Raw genomic sequence first — 15,940 nt, 5'->3', positions numbered from 1 at the left:
TGGAGCGTGCAATGGGATAGATTTATTAGATACCTCAAATGAACATCTCCCAATTCGTTGCATGTATTACAGAAACAAACCAAGTGTCAAACTAAACTTTGGGAAAAACAACGATACCAAAATAAAGCAACAGTATTATAAAAGTAAACTTTCATGCATTATAAAATAAAGCAAACTAAACTTTGCATTTATTATAAAAGTAAAGCAAACTGAGAATGCACAAGAACTGGTTAAATTGCTCACATCTATGATACTGAACTCTGGAAGCAGTCAGCAGCAACAGTTTCTCCTCGTTAGCATAGATTCTATGGTGTATCAAGTCCACCATATCAAGAGAAAATGAGATGGAAGTGATTCTGCGAGTCATTCATCCTCAACTCTTCCCTATCTGTACATCCCCTACATCATGGTCTTAAACAACTCCACACCATCTCCCTTGTGGGTGGCCAGTGATTCCACTGTCCACTTCAACTATAATTGAAGCACAGTAACATAAGTCACTGGAGTGTATAATTTCCTCAAATTATAGTAACATATAAAGCTAAACAATGAAAGTGTTAAGGATGCACAGATCAGTGGCATGACCGCATGACACATAATTCTTGCAGAACTCTCAGTTCAATAACACATCCTTCTCACAGAAACATCATCTATTCTACATATATGTATGCACGCGTGCAGATGACTATACTCACTTTGTAGTTTCAGAATTTGGTTTCCAAGCAATATAGATAAGTTTAGGAAACCTAAAAGGAGAATGTGAAGCAGAGCGATTTCTGATTTATTTAAATTAAATACAAGAGGTAAGCACGGGTCCTCTTAAATTCCACCGACACCTACTCTATCCACAAAACAAATGAAGATTACAAGTGATACATACCGATGCAATATACATAACTATGACTCCACATTCAGCTTACCCGATTGATTCTTGTAGATGCCCAGAGCCTCGTCAACCCCATATCAGCCATCACTTTAATTATGATCATCCCATGTTTGTGGATGTACCTTACACTTATTTCCAAAGCACCACAACTTCAACATTTAAAATCCCTTCGCATTCCAAACCACAAAAGACCCCTTTTTCGCAAACTCACATGGATTGCAACCATTCATGGCCTTCCCCATGAGTGCCATAGCAGCAATGCTTGGAAACCTTTTTTTCTGAAATTGATCTAATGTTGCCTTCGAACTTTGAGGTCGAGAAACCGCCGCAGATTCAGAATTCTTGTGGGGTGCAACTACTTTGTGGGACCACCTCCTAATCCAAGGATGTGAGAGTGATATATTTTGACTTGTCCTTGCTGAATCACTGGAAGACAACTCACCATTCCTTAATAACATTGGAGTTTCATCTAATGACATCTGTTCCCTACTATGAAATCTGCCCATAGCAGGCTGTGAATTAGTTGCACTGCATTTCATATTTTTCTTATAAAGTGCGTTAACTTTTTCATGGGAAGAAGCCTCTCCCATTTTTGTGCTTTTTGTACCATAAGCAAAGTGAGAAGCACTCAACTTGAGGCGTTTAACCCACCTGCAGCTTGGCTCTATTCCCTGAGGGCCATCTGGACTTGCACTGGATTTTGAATTTGTGGGCTCAGCATGGGAAAGGAGATGTTCCACGTCCAAACTTTGGGTTCTTGAAGGGCTCGTCTCTCTTTCATCCACTAAACTTGAAAGAGCTGCAAGCACTGGAAGCTCTTGGTTCATATCAGGTAATTTGGTGAATGGAGGTCTACCTCTGACCTCTTCTCTAGCTGAAGTAAAGGCAGATTTAGATGTTGGTGACTTCTGGCCCCCCTCAGTATGCTGCAAAATTTAAAATGAAATCTTCGGTATCTTCCTATTCAGTGTTATGCTAAATATTATAACCCCAGTCAATCCTTCATAGAAAGGACAACAATGTTGATTACAGTAACAAGTTTTGCACGAACAAAAAGAAAGGAAAATGGATATATGACAATTAAGTTTCATCACGATGCTTGGTCCATCAAATTGCTCGTGTAGATTCCTAAACTTACAGTTAACTTTTAAACTACATCTTTCCTAACATTAAAGGTGCTTTTGAAAAACAATGGTGATTTCAAAACTGTTTATGGCAGGATTTAACTCACAAAATCAAAATTATAAAGAGTTACCTCATTCGTTGGGGATGAAGCCACACCTGACACAACAGGCAGAACCATTAGCCAAAATACAAGATAAACAGAACATAAAGGTAAAAATAAATAAATGAAAACAAAAATAAGTGTATGTTTCCAGTAAATGAACTTTAGTGATCATCACAGCGAGCATGGTTCTGCACTATACACTTAACATCCTGTTTAACTGAGTTAACAGCCAATTATCCTAAAACAAAACAAAAAAAAAGTTTAAACAGCCAGAATATGTGAGATAGAGTGTAATACCAAGAGGAAGGTTATCCTGGAACTGGAAAGCATCCATGTCCATGGTATCAGTTTCAGATGATGATTCATTATCCAAACTATTTGCAGGACGCTTAACATCTCTTACATCTTCCTCTTCACTGTCTATAGAGCTCCTGTATGGTAGCAATCTCAATCCAGTCTGAACAGGGAGAGTATGCTCTGGGGAAACAAGGAGCTCACAAAAAGCTTTTCCTTTCAATTTTGTTGATATGGTTGTCTCTCCAAACATGTGACCTCCTTCAGACGAGTTAAAACCAGTCTTTCTTGGAAAAGTGGTTGTCTGAGAACACTTGGGATAACCTCTAGAAGATTCTTTCTCAACATCAACAGCAGCACATATTCTCATGGTCTCTGTGTTACGATCAGCATGTTGCAGGATTGGGGCTGAATAAAATCCAAGATATGGTTTTTCATGTCTGGTCACCTCTGAGGAAGAACTCTGGCTTGGAAACAATCCAACTCCAGACTTACTTTGCATTTCCTGGACATGCTTACGGGATGTTGAGGGATCACGTTGCAACAGCATCACATCATTCTGCCTTGAAAATGAACCTCCTGATTTTCTAGACGCCAACTTGCTATTGATATTCTTCTCATGAATCAAAAATGTGGAACTTGAGTAATTATTAGTGTTTGCAACATGCTGAGGTGCTAAAAGAGAGTTAGATTGATTAACTTCCTTGTCTCTACAAATGAAGAACGGCATAGAAGTGCTCCCACACTTAAATTGATGCAGTGCAAGTTTAGAATCTAAGCTCACCGGTCCATCCTGGAAAGACTTGGAAACAGCTGGGCTGCTGTCCTCAAGAAAATTATGATATTTCACCTGTTGTTCTTTTAGGGGTGGGATAGCTTCCAGAGGCCGCGCATCAGCAGGCGCCCATCCCAGCATTGCAGATGAGTTACTCTCACTTAGTAATCTCCTATTGACAGTCGAATCTTGCTGATTCTGTTTAGCCAAACTAGTTTTCGGAGGAACATTGAACATTGGAAAGGACTGGCCTTCCAATCTCTCCTTCCTTAATTTCTTTGAACTCTCTGTCAGAGTGACACCCTCATTGTTTTTCCTCAGTCTTTTAGGTTCAGCTACTTCTCCAAATCCTCGAAACAACGGATGCTTCTGAACACCATCATTCTGTTTCCGGGCATCCTCATAATGAATTGATACATGACCACATGCCTTGGTTTCTGAATTGCAGCTTGTGCACATCCAATGAGCCATCCAAACAGAATCACAAGTTTGCTCATTTGTTCCTTCACTCTCCGGATATGATCGAACCACGCAATCAGACATGATAAAACAGAATTTCCCACTATCTCCAATTCGTTATGAACAACTTTCTCCCAGTGTCTCCTCAGAAATCACCTGAAAAACCACCACACCGTGTTTGCATCAAAAAATGAGATTCTCTGCCTTGAAAATATTCCCATCTTCATAGACACTAGACATATTATCACTAAATCCATAGTCAAAGTTTGTCAAGTATCAAATTAAAGTTTCCAAAAATAATAATAATAATAAAATTTTTGCTAACAATGACAACTATTCAAACTAAGCATAAGAAAGAAACCCTTCTGGAGTTCTGGGTATCTGGGTAGTATTAGTTCTGCTAAAAGAAACATCCTTTACCAAAAAAAAAAAAAGTACAAGTATTTCAACATGGGTAATTGTAATTCAAGCTGATAGTTTCATAAAAACACACAAAAGAGAGGATCGAACTCAAAGTTACCTCCACCGACAAAGATGGTAGTCAAGACTTAAGCATTTGAGGGCAGGGAACCAAAGCCACCGCTAGACTAGATGAGAGAAAGAGAGAACGGTGTGAGAGGTGTGAGGTTTAGATAAAGTTGAGGAAAGAAATGAAGCAAATTAGGCAAGGTTTAAAGGGGAAGCGCCGAAGTGACACAGAGAGAGAGAGAGAGAGAGCATCTGAGAGCCGAGGCTCGGTGGGTGTTGCAGAGCCACACACGAGAGACTAGTTGCGTCCGAGCCGGGTCTGAACTTGGGGCCCATGTCTCTGCACTTTTCCAATCGGTCATTTTTTCAGCCATTTAAATGTTTTCCACTTTATTATTCGTGTTCATGAACACTCATAAATCATTTGGATTAGGACAAAATGAGCCTTTTATATTTGCAAGAAAATGGATTGAAAGCACTTTGTAACGCATGGGGAGTGTGGTTAATTGCTTGAGGGAAGAAATTGCATGCAGTTTCAAGAAGCTTCAAGAAGTTATGCAAATATTTACGAAAATATATGAAAAATATAATTAATTTACGTGAATTTGAGGTTACGGTTAGTTTTCAAGAAGTTTTGAGAATATTAAAGAATGATTTGAGTCATTAAAAATAAATAAATAAATAAATGATAGGTTATCTAATATATGAGATAATACGCGATTTCAAGACACTCTAAGAAGTTATCTAAATATTTTTGAAAATAATCGGTGAGCCGTGGCATGTTGGTTAGCTAGCTTAACTAACACTGTGAAGGTCACGGATTCAAATCTCACTGACATAAGTAGAGTGTCTACTTGGTCAGTCGATAATCATCCATCATACAAAATATCTCGTAGTTTTCGAATCCTGGGAAATGCGAGTTGATCAAGCCTATGTCTCAGAAAAGAAGATATTTGTTCAAGTATTACTAATATTAAATAGTTTCAGGAATCTGGCTATGGATCTATATTCTTTGTTGACTTTTAATCTGTCGTTACTATAGCCTCTCCCAGATTTGTAGTGGCAATAAGCACTTTACCAAGAAAAAAATGTTAAAATAATAAATATCTTCCTCCATTTAATTGAAAATATCTTTGCCAATGGATCGACCAGTTGTTCCGACCAACAAAAACAAAAGCTGCAAGTTGAATAATTGAGAACTTCTTTGTTCCGGGCAAAGTATCTGAGCAAACATGGTCGATCTCCCACGCCATTTATCGATAGAAAAATTTCATATTCCGACCGGGCTAATTAGGTGTGCGTATAATATTAGAACTTATTTTAACATTCAAGAGCTACAACTTAAAACATAAGTGAGTAAAATCCACACTCCCTAATTTATAATCCACACTCTCTCTTTCATTCATTCGTTAAAATTTTCATAAAAAAAAAAAAAAAAATTGAAGTTATTAAAAAAAAAAAGTGAAGTGCATGTACCGACGTAAATGGATGGTTAGATTATATTAAATACACTCTTATGTTATTAATAAAAATATTAATTATAAATATCAAGGGTTGAGATCATCTTATAAGTGTTAAGTCATTTGCACCGTCGGTGCATAAAATAATTTCCAGAATTTCACTCCCCAAAACATATTAGGACAATATTAGAAGGCCTTAAAACTTGAAATTTTAGCCCTTAGTAAAACCACAATTACAGGTCAACCAGAGAGTTTAGACTAGAGCTCAACCAAATACATAATACACTTTCAGTACGGTTTTCAATCGTTTTATATATGTTTGTGAAAAAAAAAAAATCGTTTTATATATGGAAGGAGACTACATGATTACATGTTATATGATTGGTGATGATGACCCTGGTGATGAGTAATTACTTATGAAGATCGATGAATCTTTTTCCATGATCGAGAAAGAATTATGCAACCTTGTTAAAAAGCAGAAGTTTTGTTCGATCCTCAATATCCAGCATAAGGAAACAGCGCAGCTACTTTTGTTTCAGTTTGATGAGATACTATAGGATGATAGTTAATTAATGTAATGAAGATTTGCACCGTACAAGTTGGCTAAACATACTTTAGGCTTCTATCCCAAGTTAATTACGTTCTTGAAGAGAAAAATAAAATATAAAAACCTCTTCATCGATCTCTAGAAACCCCATGGCAGCTGCACAGTACCTCCTTTAATTGTTTCGCTGCTTTCGCAAATTGCTTGGGCAGGGTAGGCAGCGACGGAGCTCGATGATGACTGGACTAAATATGGAAGCAGGTGGAGCCGTGGAGGAGTCACCTGGGCAGAGAAAAGAACGTACTAAGATCCATTGTTCGACCCAACTTGGACTCAACAACGATGTGTGTGTGTAACTATTCAATGAGTACGTAGTATGTATTTTGCTCTACATTCATAAGGAGAATTCTACTTTCACGGTTTCACCACAGCTTTCCACTCTCTCTTCATTCTTAAACAGCTTTCTTGTTGAGGGCCGGGAGATCGAGATGAAGAAACCCACTGGCCGGGGGAGGGAGGAAGTTGAGCATACTTAATGAGCTAAACCTAATAATTTCGGAAATGAAACTATTGCACTGACACCGCCTTGAATCCGGCCACCATTGTTACCGGTGTCATCACCCTCACCTTCAAGGCCTTTTCTGTGTCATCGGAACTCCACCGGTAATCAACAACGGTGAATCCCAGAAGAAAGGAAGGAATTGAAATAACCGTTTGTGTAGGAGGGAATTATGCTCTCAAATAGTCACATCTTTGTTTCAGACAGCAGTGGTCTTCTCATTGGCTGCAATTTAAGTTTTTCTAAATTCGAACAAATTAAAGAAAAAATATTCAAGATTAGAGGAAAGGAAAAAGAAAAAGAAAATAGAGTCGTTGATAAGCATGAGTCCGTGAAGAAAGCAATAATGACTTGTGAAAAATTGAGGGAGGCTCGGCTGGGTTAGAGAGACTTGGCTCTAAAGATGTACTTGGAAGTTTATAGGCCAAGAAAGAAAGGAATATGATATGTACTGTAGACGTAGATGGAGAGGTGTACCTGGGAAGGTTACAGAGCCACTCACCTTGTTGGCTTGTTTACTCACCAAACACCTTTGTTTTATCCACGTCTATATACTAGGCCCTATGCACATGACTCATGACTTGTGACTTGTACTATATTGTCTCTATTCATCATTTCATTTTAATTCCAACTTCCACCTCTAATATGAGAGCATCTCAAAATACATATTCTCTCAATCTCTCTCTTATTCCATGTCAAAGAGCAAAGTCATGGGTCATGTGAAATGTCCATTAATTTCGGTTTTCATTAGAGTCGTGATTATAATTCTATTTCGATCAAATAAAATAGTACTCAGATTTTGTCATTTAAGGTCATCACATTCGTACTTTCAGTGCAAATCTCTCATTATTTTTGAATGTCTTGCTTATGTGTTTTATAACTGGATCAAATTTTAAAAAAAAAATTAAAAACATGAGATGTGTAGATCGATTTTCAAGTTTATTTGTTTATTGTTTATGATAAAAAAAAAATGTTTGTATAACTGTGTGTGTGTGTTTTTTTGTTCTCTGTTTTTTTTTTTCTCATTTGAAACAAATGAAGACCAACTTTGGATGAAACTATGGACGTTATGTTGGACGGAGCATCTTCTGTCCACTGCAGTAAACGTCAACTGCAGTGTAATCCAGCATGTGAGCAGCACGACAACCATGGTTTAGCCAAACGTTGGGGGTTGTTGAGTTATATGACGTTAGTTAAGATAGAAATCACATGGGAGGCACATGATAGTTCCTCCAACCAAACGGATCTATCATGCTCTCTACTCTATTCTCCTCCTCCAATTTGATTCGATTCGGACGTCTTTCAAACATAGGTGATCGACTTGTCTCGGCCTCTAACAGAACACGAACCAAATTTCACCCTGAAACCCGAAACGAGCCTGCGGGGCCCACCTTAGGTAAAGTTTTACCAGAAATTTGGCAGAACTTCGGCTACCTAATTTAGGGAAAGTTCTCATGCCATCTGGAGGGTACTGGTGATCAGATGACGCATCGGATGGTACTGCCGACCAGAATATATACTTTGGAGGGTACTGCCGACCAAGTAATGCATGCATGCGCTAACATAATCATCATTATCATTCATATTTACCTCCTCGAATAAACTGAACTCAATAATTCTCTTATAGTATTAAACTCATCAACTCTTAATGTTTAAATTTCCATAAACACTCAATTCTTAAAATAACTCATGAAATCTCGATAAATCGTTTATACTCAGATACTTGAATATCATACACATAATACACAAGTCATCATCCTTTCCGAAAGAAAATCTCCATAACTCAATAAATAAGTAAAAAATTTCGGAAAGGAAAATAAATATCAGACTTCAACAAAACTCGAAAATTTTCACCATCCTATTTAAATATAATATTAAGAAAGTTCGATAAATTATTTATATATCGTAAAATTAATACAATTAATTAATATTCAGAAAATAATACTGCATGCATAATAATTTAAAAATAAATATCCACTCACAGTGAAACGGCTATGAAGGCTGTCAAACGAATTCCTCCTCGAGCTCAATCTACACGTCGTCCTGAACAATTTGATAATTATGAAAAACTGTTTTCGAGAATCGGAACTAAATTGACAATAATAAATTTGAAACCCTAGAAACGATAATTCGTTGAAAGCTTGAAATCATAATGGAACGAGCTCAACTTTCATACGTATGTTGATTCGATAATTATAATAACCTATTGAGAAATGGGGTCGATCCAAAAGTTAGATATTCCCGAATTGAACCCCGATCATTTTCAAAAAGTATCAAAACGACACAAAACTCACATTCACATGTTCGTAATGCTACGCTCTACCTAACGAACCAAAATAGATGCGCCGCCACATGCAGCTGCATGTGCCACCTCTGACCCTAAATTGGGTCATGAAACCTATGCCAAATTGTTCACAACAACAAGCCCAACAACTCTTCTAACTACAACAAAGTCAAATTCAGAACCATATGGCCGGAATATACCTACAAAACTTCGGGGGGAAAATCAGAATTTCAATTCCCCGATTTGTCTTCCTCCGGCTGAATCGATGCACGAGGCATATATTTTTGGAACAAGGATGACAATTAAGAGATTCAATTTCCAAGTTGTGGCGTCTTCGGAGGTGGCCGGGAAACCGAGAATCGACTAGATATACAAAATGGGTCTGGCGCCATGAATATTACTTCGACCAAAGCCGGAAAGACGACCGGTGTGAGGCGGCTCTCCAGATGGGACCAGTCCGACAGTCTGGGTGGCCTGACGTCGGCAGAATCTGCAGGGTCGGATTGGAGGTCGAGTCTAGGAGAGAGAGTTTGGGGATTGGGGTTTCGGCCCAAAATGGAAACTTCCCGAAATGGAAAGTTTCCAAATGCAAACTTTCTATTTATATACACTTCCTGAAATAGTAACTTTAACTTCTTCATACGAGCTCTGATTCTTGTGTGACACATGTCCACTAACTTGGTTTAATGTTCTCTACAACTTTCCAGAAGGAAGTTTTCTCGTAATGTGAGCGGATTAAAAATTCAACTCCTGGAAGACCCTAAAAGTATCGAAACGAAGTTAAAAGTGAAGATGATTGTCGTTTACCGTTCAAATGACTAGTAAACCGGTAAATTTGGGTACGGGGTATAATAATAATTTGATAGCTCCCCTAACCCAAAGCCAATATTGGTAATTCAATCGATTGCTGTTACCAATCGATTGTCGGTGCCGCACTGTTTGGGTAAGGTTTCCCTTACTCTGTAAATCAGAAGTTGTTGATATTGGGAGAAGATTGAAGGGGTTGATACTCTACTTTGTATTATGATTTTGTCTTTTGAACGGGTTATCTAATTCATTAAGGTTGCTTTCTGTGGCCGTGATGCTATGAAGAATGAATTCTATATTTGAGGCATCAGAATTAGTTTTTGTTATGACATGGATTTCATGATGGAATTTGATTTCTGTTTCATGTTGGAATTGAAATAGGATTAAAATTTGCACGTGCTCCGATCATATTTTATGTTTTAAATTCAATGACTTTATTTCAAACAAAATGCTGGGTTCTTGGTTTCCTGTGTTTATCATTGTTTTGATTTATGCTTTTGCTTGGTTCTTTGTCATTTGCTTACTATGATTTATGGAGTTTTTGGTCATAAGGTTCTCCAGGTATGCTTTTCCATTAGATAAAATTTTAATTGAATTGATTGATTTTCGATTTCTACTATTTAACAATCGGGACTTTTCCTCAATCACTGTTGTTGAAGTGAGAAGCAGTGCATGATTGTCGATTTGTACATGAATTCAGCAACTGATCATCCCATATATTCTCTATAGTACGCAATCAGTAGCTTTTATCAGTTTCCTGGCATGTTAATCTAGCATGGTTTCTAATCTATTTTGTTTATTGTTTGTCAATCTCTCAGCCTCTCCACTATTTGAGATTAAGTTAATATTTAGAAAAAGACAAACCTAGATAAAGCATTGATCACTTTTTTATTTATTTTATGTTGAAGAACCAATCCAAGTTCAGGTAAGCTTTCCATTTTGCATTCACAATTCAATATATATTATCCAAGCAGCCATGTTTTTATAAGATAACTGATCTTTTATTCAACCATTTTGAATTTCAATTGCTGTAATCGAGCTCTCATTTGTTGGTTTGTAATGATTATCTCTGTTGCGTAGTTGAGTTGTTTGCTGTTATAGGCCGGTTTGTTTCAATGTGATTTATGATGTTGAATTTTTGTGTTTTGAGGAAGTTTTGGTTGTGGATTGGTGTTCATGTAGTGTAATGTTAGAGAAGCGAAGATCTGAGTTTCTTTGTGGCTTAGTATCTTGTTTTGAATGGTCTTTTTTGCAGTGTGTTACTGATAAACACGGGAATAAGCTTTGTGATGAATAGATAAACTCATTCAATAGAGGTAAATTCTAGAAATTAATCCCTTTTTCATCCAATTAATGAAATATAACATCTGATTTACAATAAAGAGAAATCTTTTATGAGAATCTTATTACCATAGCAAAATGAATGAGGGGTTTAGATTGACTTTTGGTAATGAACTTATTCATTCATTTTCTTTAACAATTACTTTTGTATAGCTGCATTTAGGAGGCTTGGTTCATTTGGTTTTGTATGATTGTAGTGTCTTTTGATCGAAGCAAACCTCTTTGTGATCGTCGAAAATTGTGCAGATAAAGGATAAACCTGGTTCAGTTCCTCTGACATTGAAAAGCCTCATTTCCTAATCTCTGCTTTTTCCTCACCCTCACTTCCAATTTTGCGCTCTCTCTCTCTCTCTCTCTCTCTGTTCGTTTCAGACTCTCATTTGGTTGACGTCCTCACTTCACATTATCTCTAAACCCTCGAATTCTTCAGGTTCGGATTTTGATTATTTCTGTTCTTGGGGTTTGATTACGTATTTGATTTTGGATTGCTTTTTCAATTCATTGCTCTATGTGTTTGTTTGGTGCGAAAATGTGAGATATTTACTACTATCCACCGCCAAGGTTACCGGCTTTGTGGAAGCAATTCTAGGTGTGAAATTTTTACTTGCCAAATTCCTTAGGAACTAAGTGGAATGTAGAATTTCAGTTTACTATGATGGAATTTCTTCTACTGTGGCCGAGGGTCATGATGTGGTGCATGTTAGGTGTTTGTGAAGTGTTCAGGGTTAGTAAAAACTGAGACTTTTGTATTTTGGGGTTTGATTTTGGTCTGGTAGGTTTGTAATGAAATAGGGGAAAGTATGAGAGAAATTTACTGTAGTTTTTAAAGTTACTGGCTTTGTTTTTCAATGTGTGAGATTAGTAGTTTCTTATTACATTCAATTAATTATAATGTTACAAAATGTTGAATACAAATTGATATTGAATATCCACTGATTTTTCTATATATATATATATTTTCCTCTTTTAATATTCATCAGTTTGTATGGAGTTGCAATTAAACTGATGTTAGATTTTTTAACAAAGGTAATTAAATTATATGTCGGTAATCTAATAACTTCATCATGTAACGTTGTGAGGTTGTCGACGATTTAATTGTTGAGTGATTGAATGTGTTGATTAAGGGGACTTATTTAAGACATGTAAGTTAGGGGGACAAAGATACCTAAAAAGAAGCTGCACAATAAAGAAGATAATAAGCTGGAGACCGCAAGGAAGCGGAAAACCGAACAAGTTGTGAGATATCATAATTGTGTGTAAGTATTATGATAGTAAGGAACACATACTATTGCAATAAGTTGATTTGTTTTTATTAATCGAAATGAATAAAAAAGGTGACTAGAATATAAACCTGATATATGTTGTGACATAAACATAGGAAAACAGTTGTCATGAGCATAGGCCAAAATGGAGAAGATTGAAGATACATAAATTATTAAAGGTGATTTGTACATTGGACCGAATTTTTATTTGTACAAAACGTTCAATGTCGATCAGAAAATTGTCTGATGCGAAACGTTCAATGCCGGTCAGAAAAAATATGACATCGAAGTAATTGTGAAAGAGGTGTTGAGAGTGATTGGTTCAAATGGAACCAAATGATATAAGGTGTGGTGACCCGAGAGGGGGGTCCCACAGCGCCGCGACTCCGAGCCAATGAGAAATCGACATGTCACGAATGGCATCTCGATAGCTCATCAACCCGAAACCGCAAGGCCTTTTGAGTTTAGGTTGTTGGTTTACAAAACACTTTCTTGGACAAAAGTCACAAAACATTCTAGCAACCGAACAACATATTTTCGCAAGCGGAATTTAAAGTGAGCTAAAAGATTTGGGCTTACAATAGGAGCCCAATTTGGAAAATAACAAATCACGAAGTAAAAACAAGTATGAGAGACGCGCCCCAGGGTTACGGGTCTCTCGAAATTTTGTAAAGGAGCGAATAGAAAACAAATAAACAAATAAATTAGTAAGAAAATAAATAACTAAGTTACTTCAAAATCCAATAAGGGACCAAAACCTTCTTTTGATAAAACTAAAGAGAAATGCGCCAAGCCGTGCCATGTGCCTCCCATGTACGCTTCCCGACCACATGCTCGAAACCTGCACACTATAGTAGGGGTGAGCTTTCGTCCTCGCATGCCCAATAGGGGCCGACCCAACCATGCTAGGTTTGAAAATAATAATATACTTGAAAATATTTACTACATAATATTGTGCACGTTTATCGAAAAATGCTTTAAGAAAAGTGGCAACCACAAACATTTGTTTTCTTTCATAAAACATATGCAGTATGCTTCACACACTTGGAGCTCCGAGATACTTACCTGCCGGCTAAAATAAAACAAATCGGTGACCGACCTGGTTTGTCCTGAATTCGAGAACCAGCCAACTACTCTGTAGTACTTCCGACTATAAGTAGCGAAAGTGTCCATTTCCTGGCCCTGAGTCTCCTATGACTGGTTCACTGTCTATACTCACTTTTTCTCGACAAACATAAGAGCACGGCCCCCTCCGGAGGTTCACGGTTATCGACACCTTGGGATCCCTAGGAATCTACGCGTCTAGGTCCCATTCACTTTCAAGTCACAAGTACAAACATACAAGGGTACAGTATCTCAACATGCAAGTCTAGCCTCGGTTTTCGCAATTAGCAATTATCAGTTCTGAAAACACATGTATCACGAGGCATCGACTAATGAACAACCCAAAAATGTTCTTACAAGCAACATACTATCTTAGTATAGCATTCCACATATACTGAAAAGCCTCTAACAAGGAAGGGACAGCTCACCCTACCTGGAATTGGAGTGCTCGTCCACATTCGGGTTCGTTCCCGACTTTCAATCATTTGTCCAAATCCAAGTGCACACGCTCGAGTCCTTTATAATAAAATTAAACCAATAAGTAACTTGACTTCATTGTAACTTAACTAATCGAGCAACCAAAGCATTGACTTAATTTCCTTATAGTCCATCTGATTATCCTTTAATCGAACAATGATCTAGAACTTGTGTTTGTAGAATTTTCCTTTTGTTGATAAATTCTATTATCCATTCCCAAACAATCCAAATCCAAATGATATAGCATTTGAATCATTTAGGATATGGTGATTATACTTAGCACTTTCACCTTCATTTCTTTACCCTTTTTACTTTAAGAAAACAAATGGCAATTTCCATTCCCGAACAATCCACTTAACGTCGTAAGCTTATCCGGGATATGGAGATCATACTTCGTGTCTTTATGTAATTTCGGTAAACCGGTTTCACCCTTTTTACTTACTCGTTAACCTTAAATAAATAATTGCATTCCCGAACAATTTGTTTCTCAAATTCATTTCGGGATATGATAGCTATACAATACTTAATTCAACTTTTAACCCATTCCCAATAATATCATTCACCACACTAATTTACTTGTCAAAACCCACAAAATTGGTCTCTATTTGTCCATTCTTGCAGAACAACATTTTCCCAAAATTAATAACAGACAAACCAATTTAATTGACAACCCAATTCTCTCCATACATTCAAGCATTCAACCATTTTCATCTTTGTTCACTACCATGGCAAGTTTCCAACACATATTAATATCTTTTCCAATTATCCCGAATTCCACAAAGTATGAACAACATACTACAAAACAGATCCAAACACCCAGACCCTTACCATTCTTCTTTTCCAAATTAGTAGCCGAGTCGTCGAAGTTGCACTCCACCACCCTTAATCCTTCAGGTTCCCTATTACGAAAAATAGGATCAATAATCCATTCTCAGCCAATTTCGTATTCAACACAGAGTTCCTGGTTCTTACCTTACCCAACTCAATTCGAAGCTAAGCTAGCAGTTTTCCTCCTCCAAAAACCTCGAGTTCCCAGACTCCATGGACCTCAAAGCTCTCCAAATCAAATAACAAGTTATTAGAGTTCAATCTACTCAAACTAGAAGCCTCAACTAAGGAGAAGGGATAAAAATCCAGCTTACCAGACGAAGAGGATAAGCTGGTGGCGCTCACGGCGGCGTCCATAGTGGCTATAATGGTCCACGCGCTGTAACCGGCGCGTGTAGCGCGTGCGGCGACTCTGGTCGGAGTCATACGTCGGAACTAAGGGTTTTGGCAGATCGTGAAGGGTGGTTCCATCTATGGTAGTGTTGGAGCTCGTATCTAACTAGAGGTTAAATATTGAAGACATGCAGAGGCCATAACTCCGGCGACAGTGCGTGCAGTGGTCTTCCGGCATCGATCGTCGATGAAGCTTTGGGGGTTTCAATGCTCGGCTTGGTCTGAGCACGTTGGTGTCGGCAGTGTGTTGAAATGATGGTCGGAAATAGAAGCTCTGGTGGGGCAATGCGGCGGGACTGTGGTGGTCGTCTGTGGAGACTAACGACGATGCTTGGTGGTGATTTCGTTTGGGCTTTGGTCAGATTTGTACTCTGGGTCGATTGGTGGTGGCCGGAGATAGAGTTCTCCGACGATGGTAGAGAGAGTGAGAAGAAGAGAGAGGTCGGGGTCGATGCATGGCTTCGATTCCTCTCGGGTTTGGTTCGGATTTAGGTTTTGAGTTGATTGGTGGTGGTCGTTTTTGTGAGATGGTGGCCGGACGCTGTGTTTCCGGTGGTTGCAGAGGGAGGACGAGAAAGAGATGGGTCGGGGAGAGAGAAGAGGGGTGCAGCCGAGAGGGAGAGAGTGAGGGCTCTAGGGTTTTCTAGTTGCCCCTTTTCTATTTATACTCATGTTTGTGAAATGCCCATCTTGCCCTTGCGACGAATTACGGAAATCTCCTTGCTGATTCCTTTCGGGTTTTCGGCTCGTAACTTTTCTTTTACTCGTTTT

General features: G+C 38.0%; 1 protein-coding gene across 3 annotated transcripts; it reads right to left on the bottom strand.

Annotated features, from left to right (window-relative positions):
• LOC133736653 (uncharacterized) lies at positions 1 to 4,396 on the bottom strand. 3 transcript variants are annotated; one of them, XM_062164233.1, is made up of 6 exons: positions 4,163 to 4,396; positions 2,412 to 3,798; positions 2,142 to 2,167; positions 1,538 to 1,812; positions 921 to 1,384; positions 1 to 471 (listed from the first exon to the last, which is right to left on the bottom strand). In XM_062164233.1, the coding sequence occupies exons 2-5, from the start codon at positions 3,724 to 3,726 to the stop codon at positions 1,045 to 1,047; spliced, it is 1,956 nt and encodes a 651-aa protein (XP_062020217.1). In that variant the 5' UTR covers positions 3,727 to 3,798; positions 4,163 to 4,396; the 3' UTR covers positions 1 to 471; positions 921 to 1,044. The 3 variants fall into 3 exon arrangements, with proteins under 3 accessions (XP_062020217.1, XP_062020214.1, XP_062020216.1); XM_062164230.1 differs by having other exon boundaries at positions 921 to 1,812; positions 4,163 to 4,394; XM_062164232.1 differs by lacking the exon at positions 1 to 471 and having other exon boundaries at positions 754 to 1,812; positions 4,163 to 4,394.
• Positions 4,397 to 15,940: the final 11,544 nt, after the last annotated feature.

This window comes from Rosa rugosa, chromosome 3 (genome assembly GCF_958449725.1).
Source record: "Rosa rugosa chromosome 3, drRosRugo1.1, whole genome shotgun sequence".
NCBI lineage: Eukaryota > Viridiplantae > Streptophyta > Magnoliopsida > Rosales > Rosaceae > Rosa > Rosa rugosa.
Note: the sequence above shows the minus strand (reverse complement) of the source record. Positions and strands in the feature narration are given on the sequence as shown.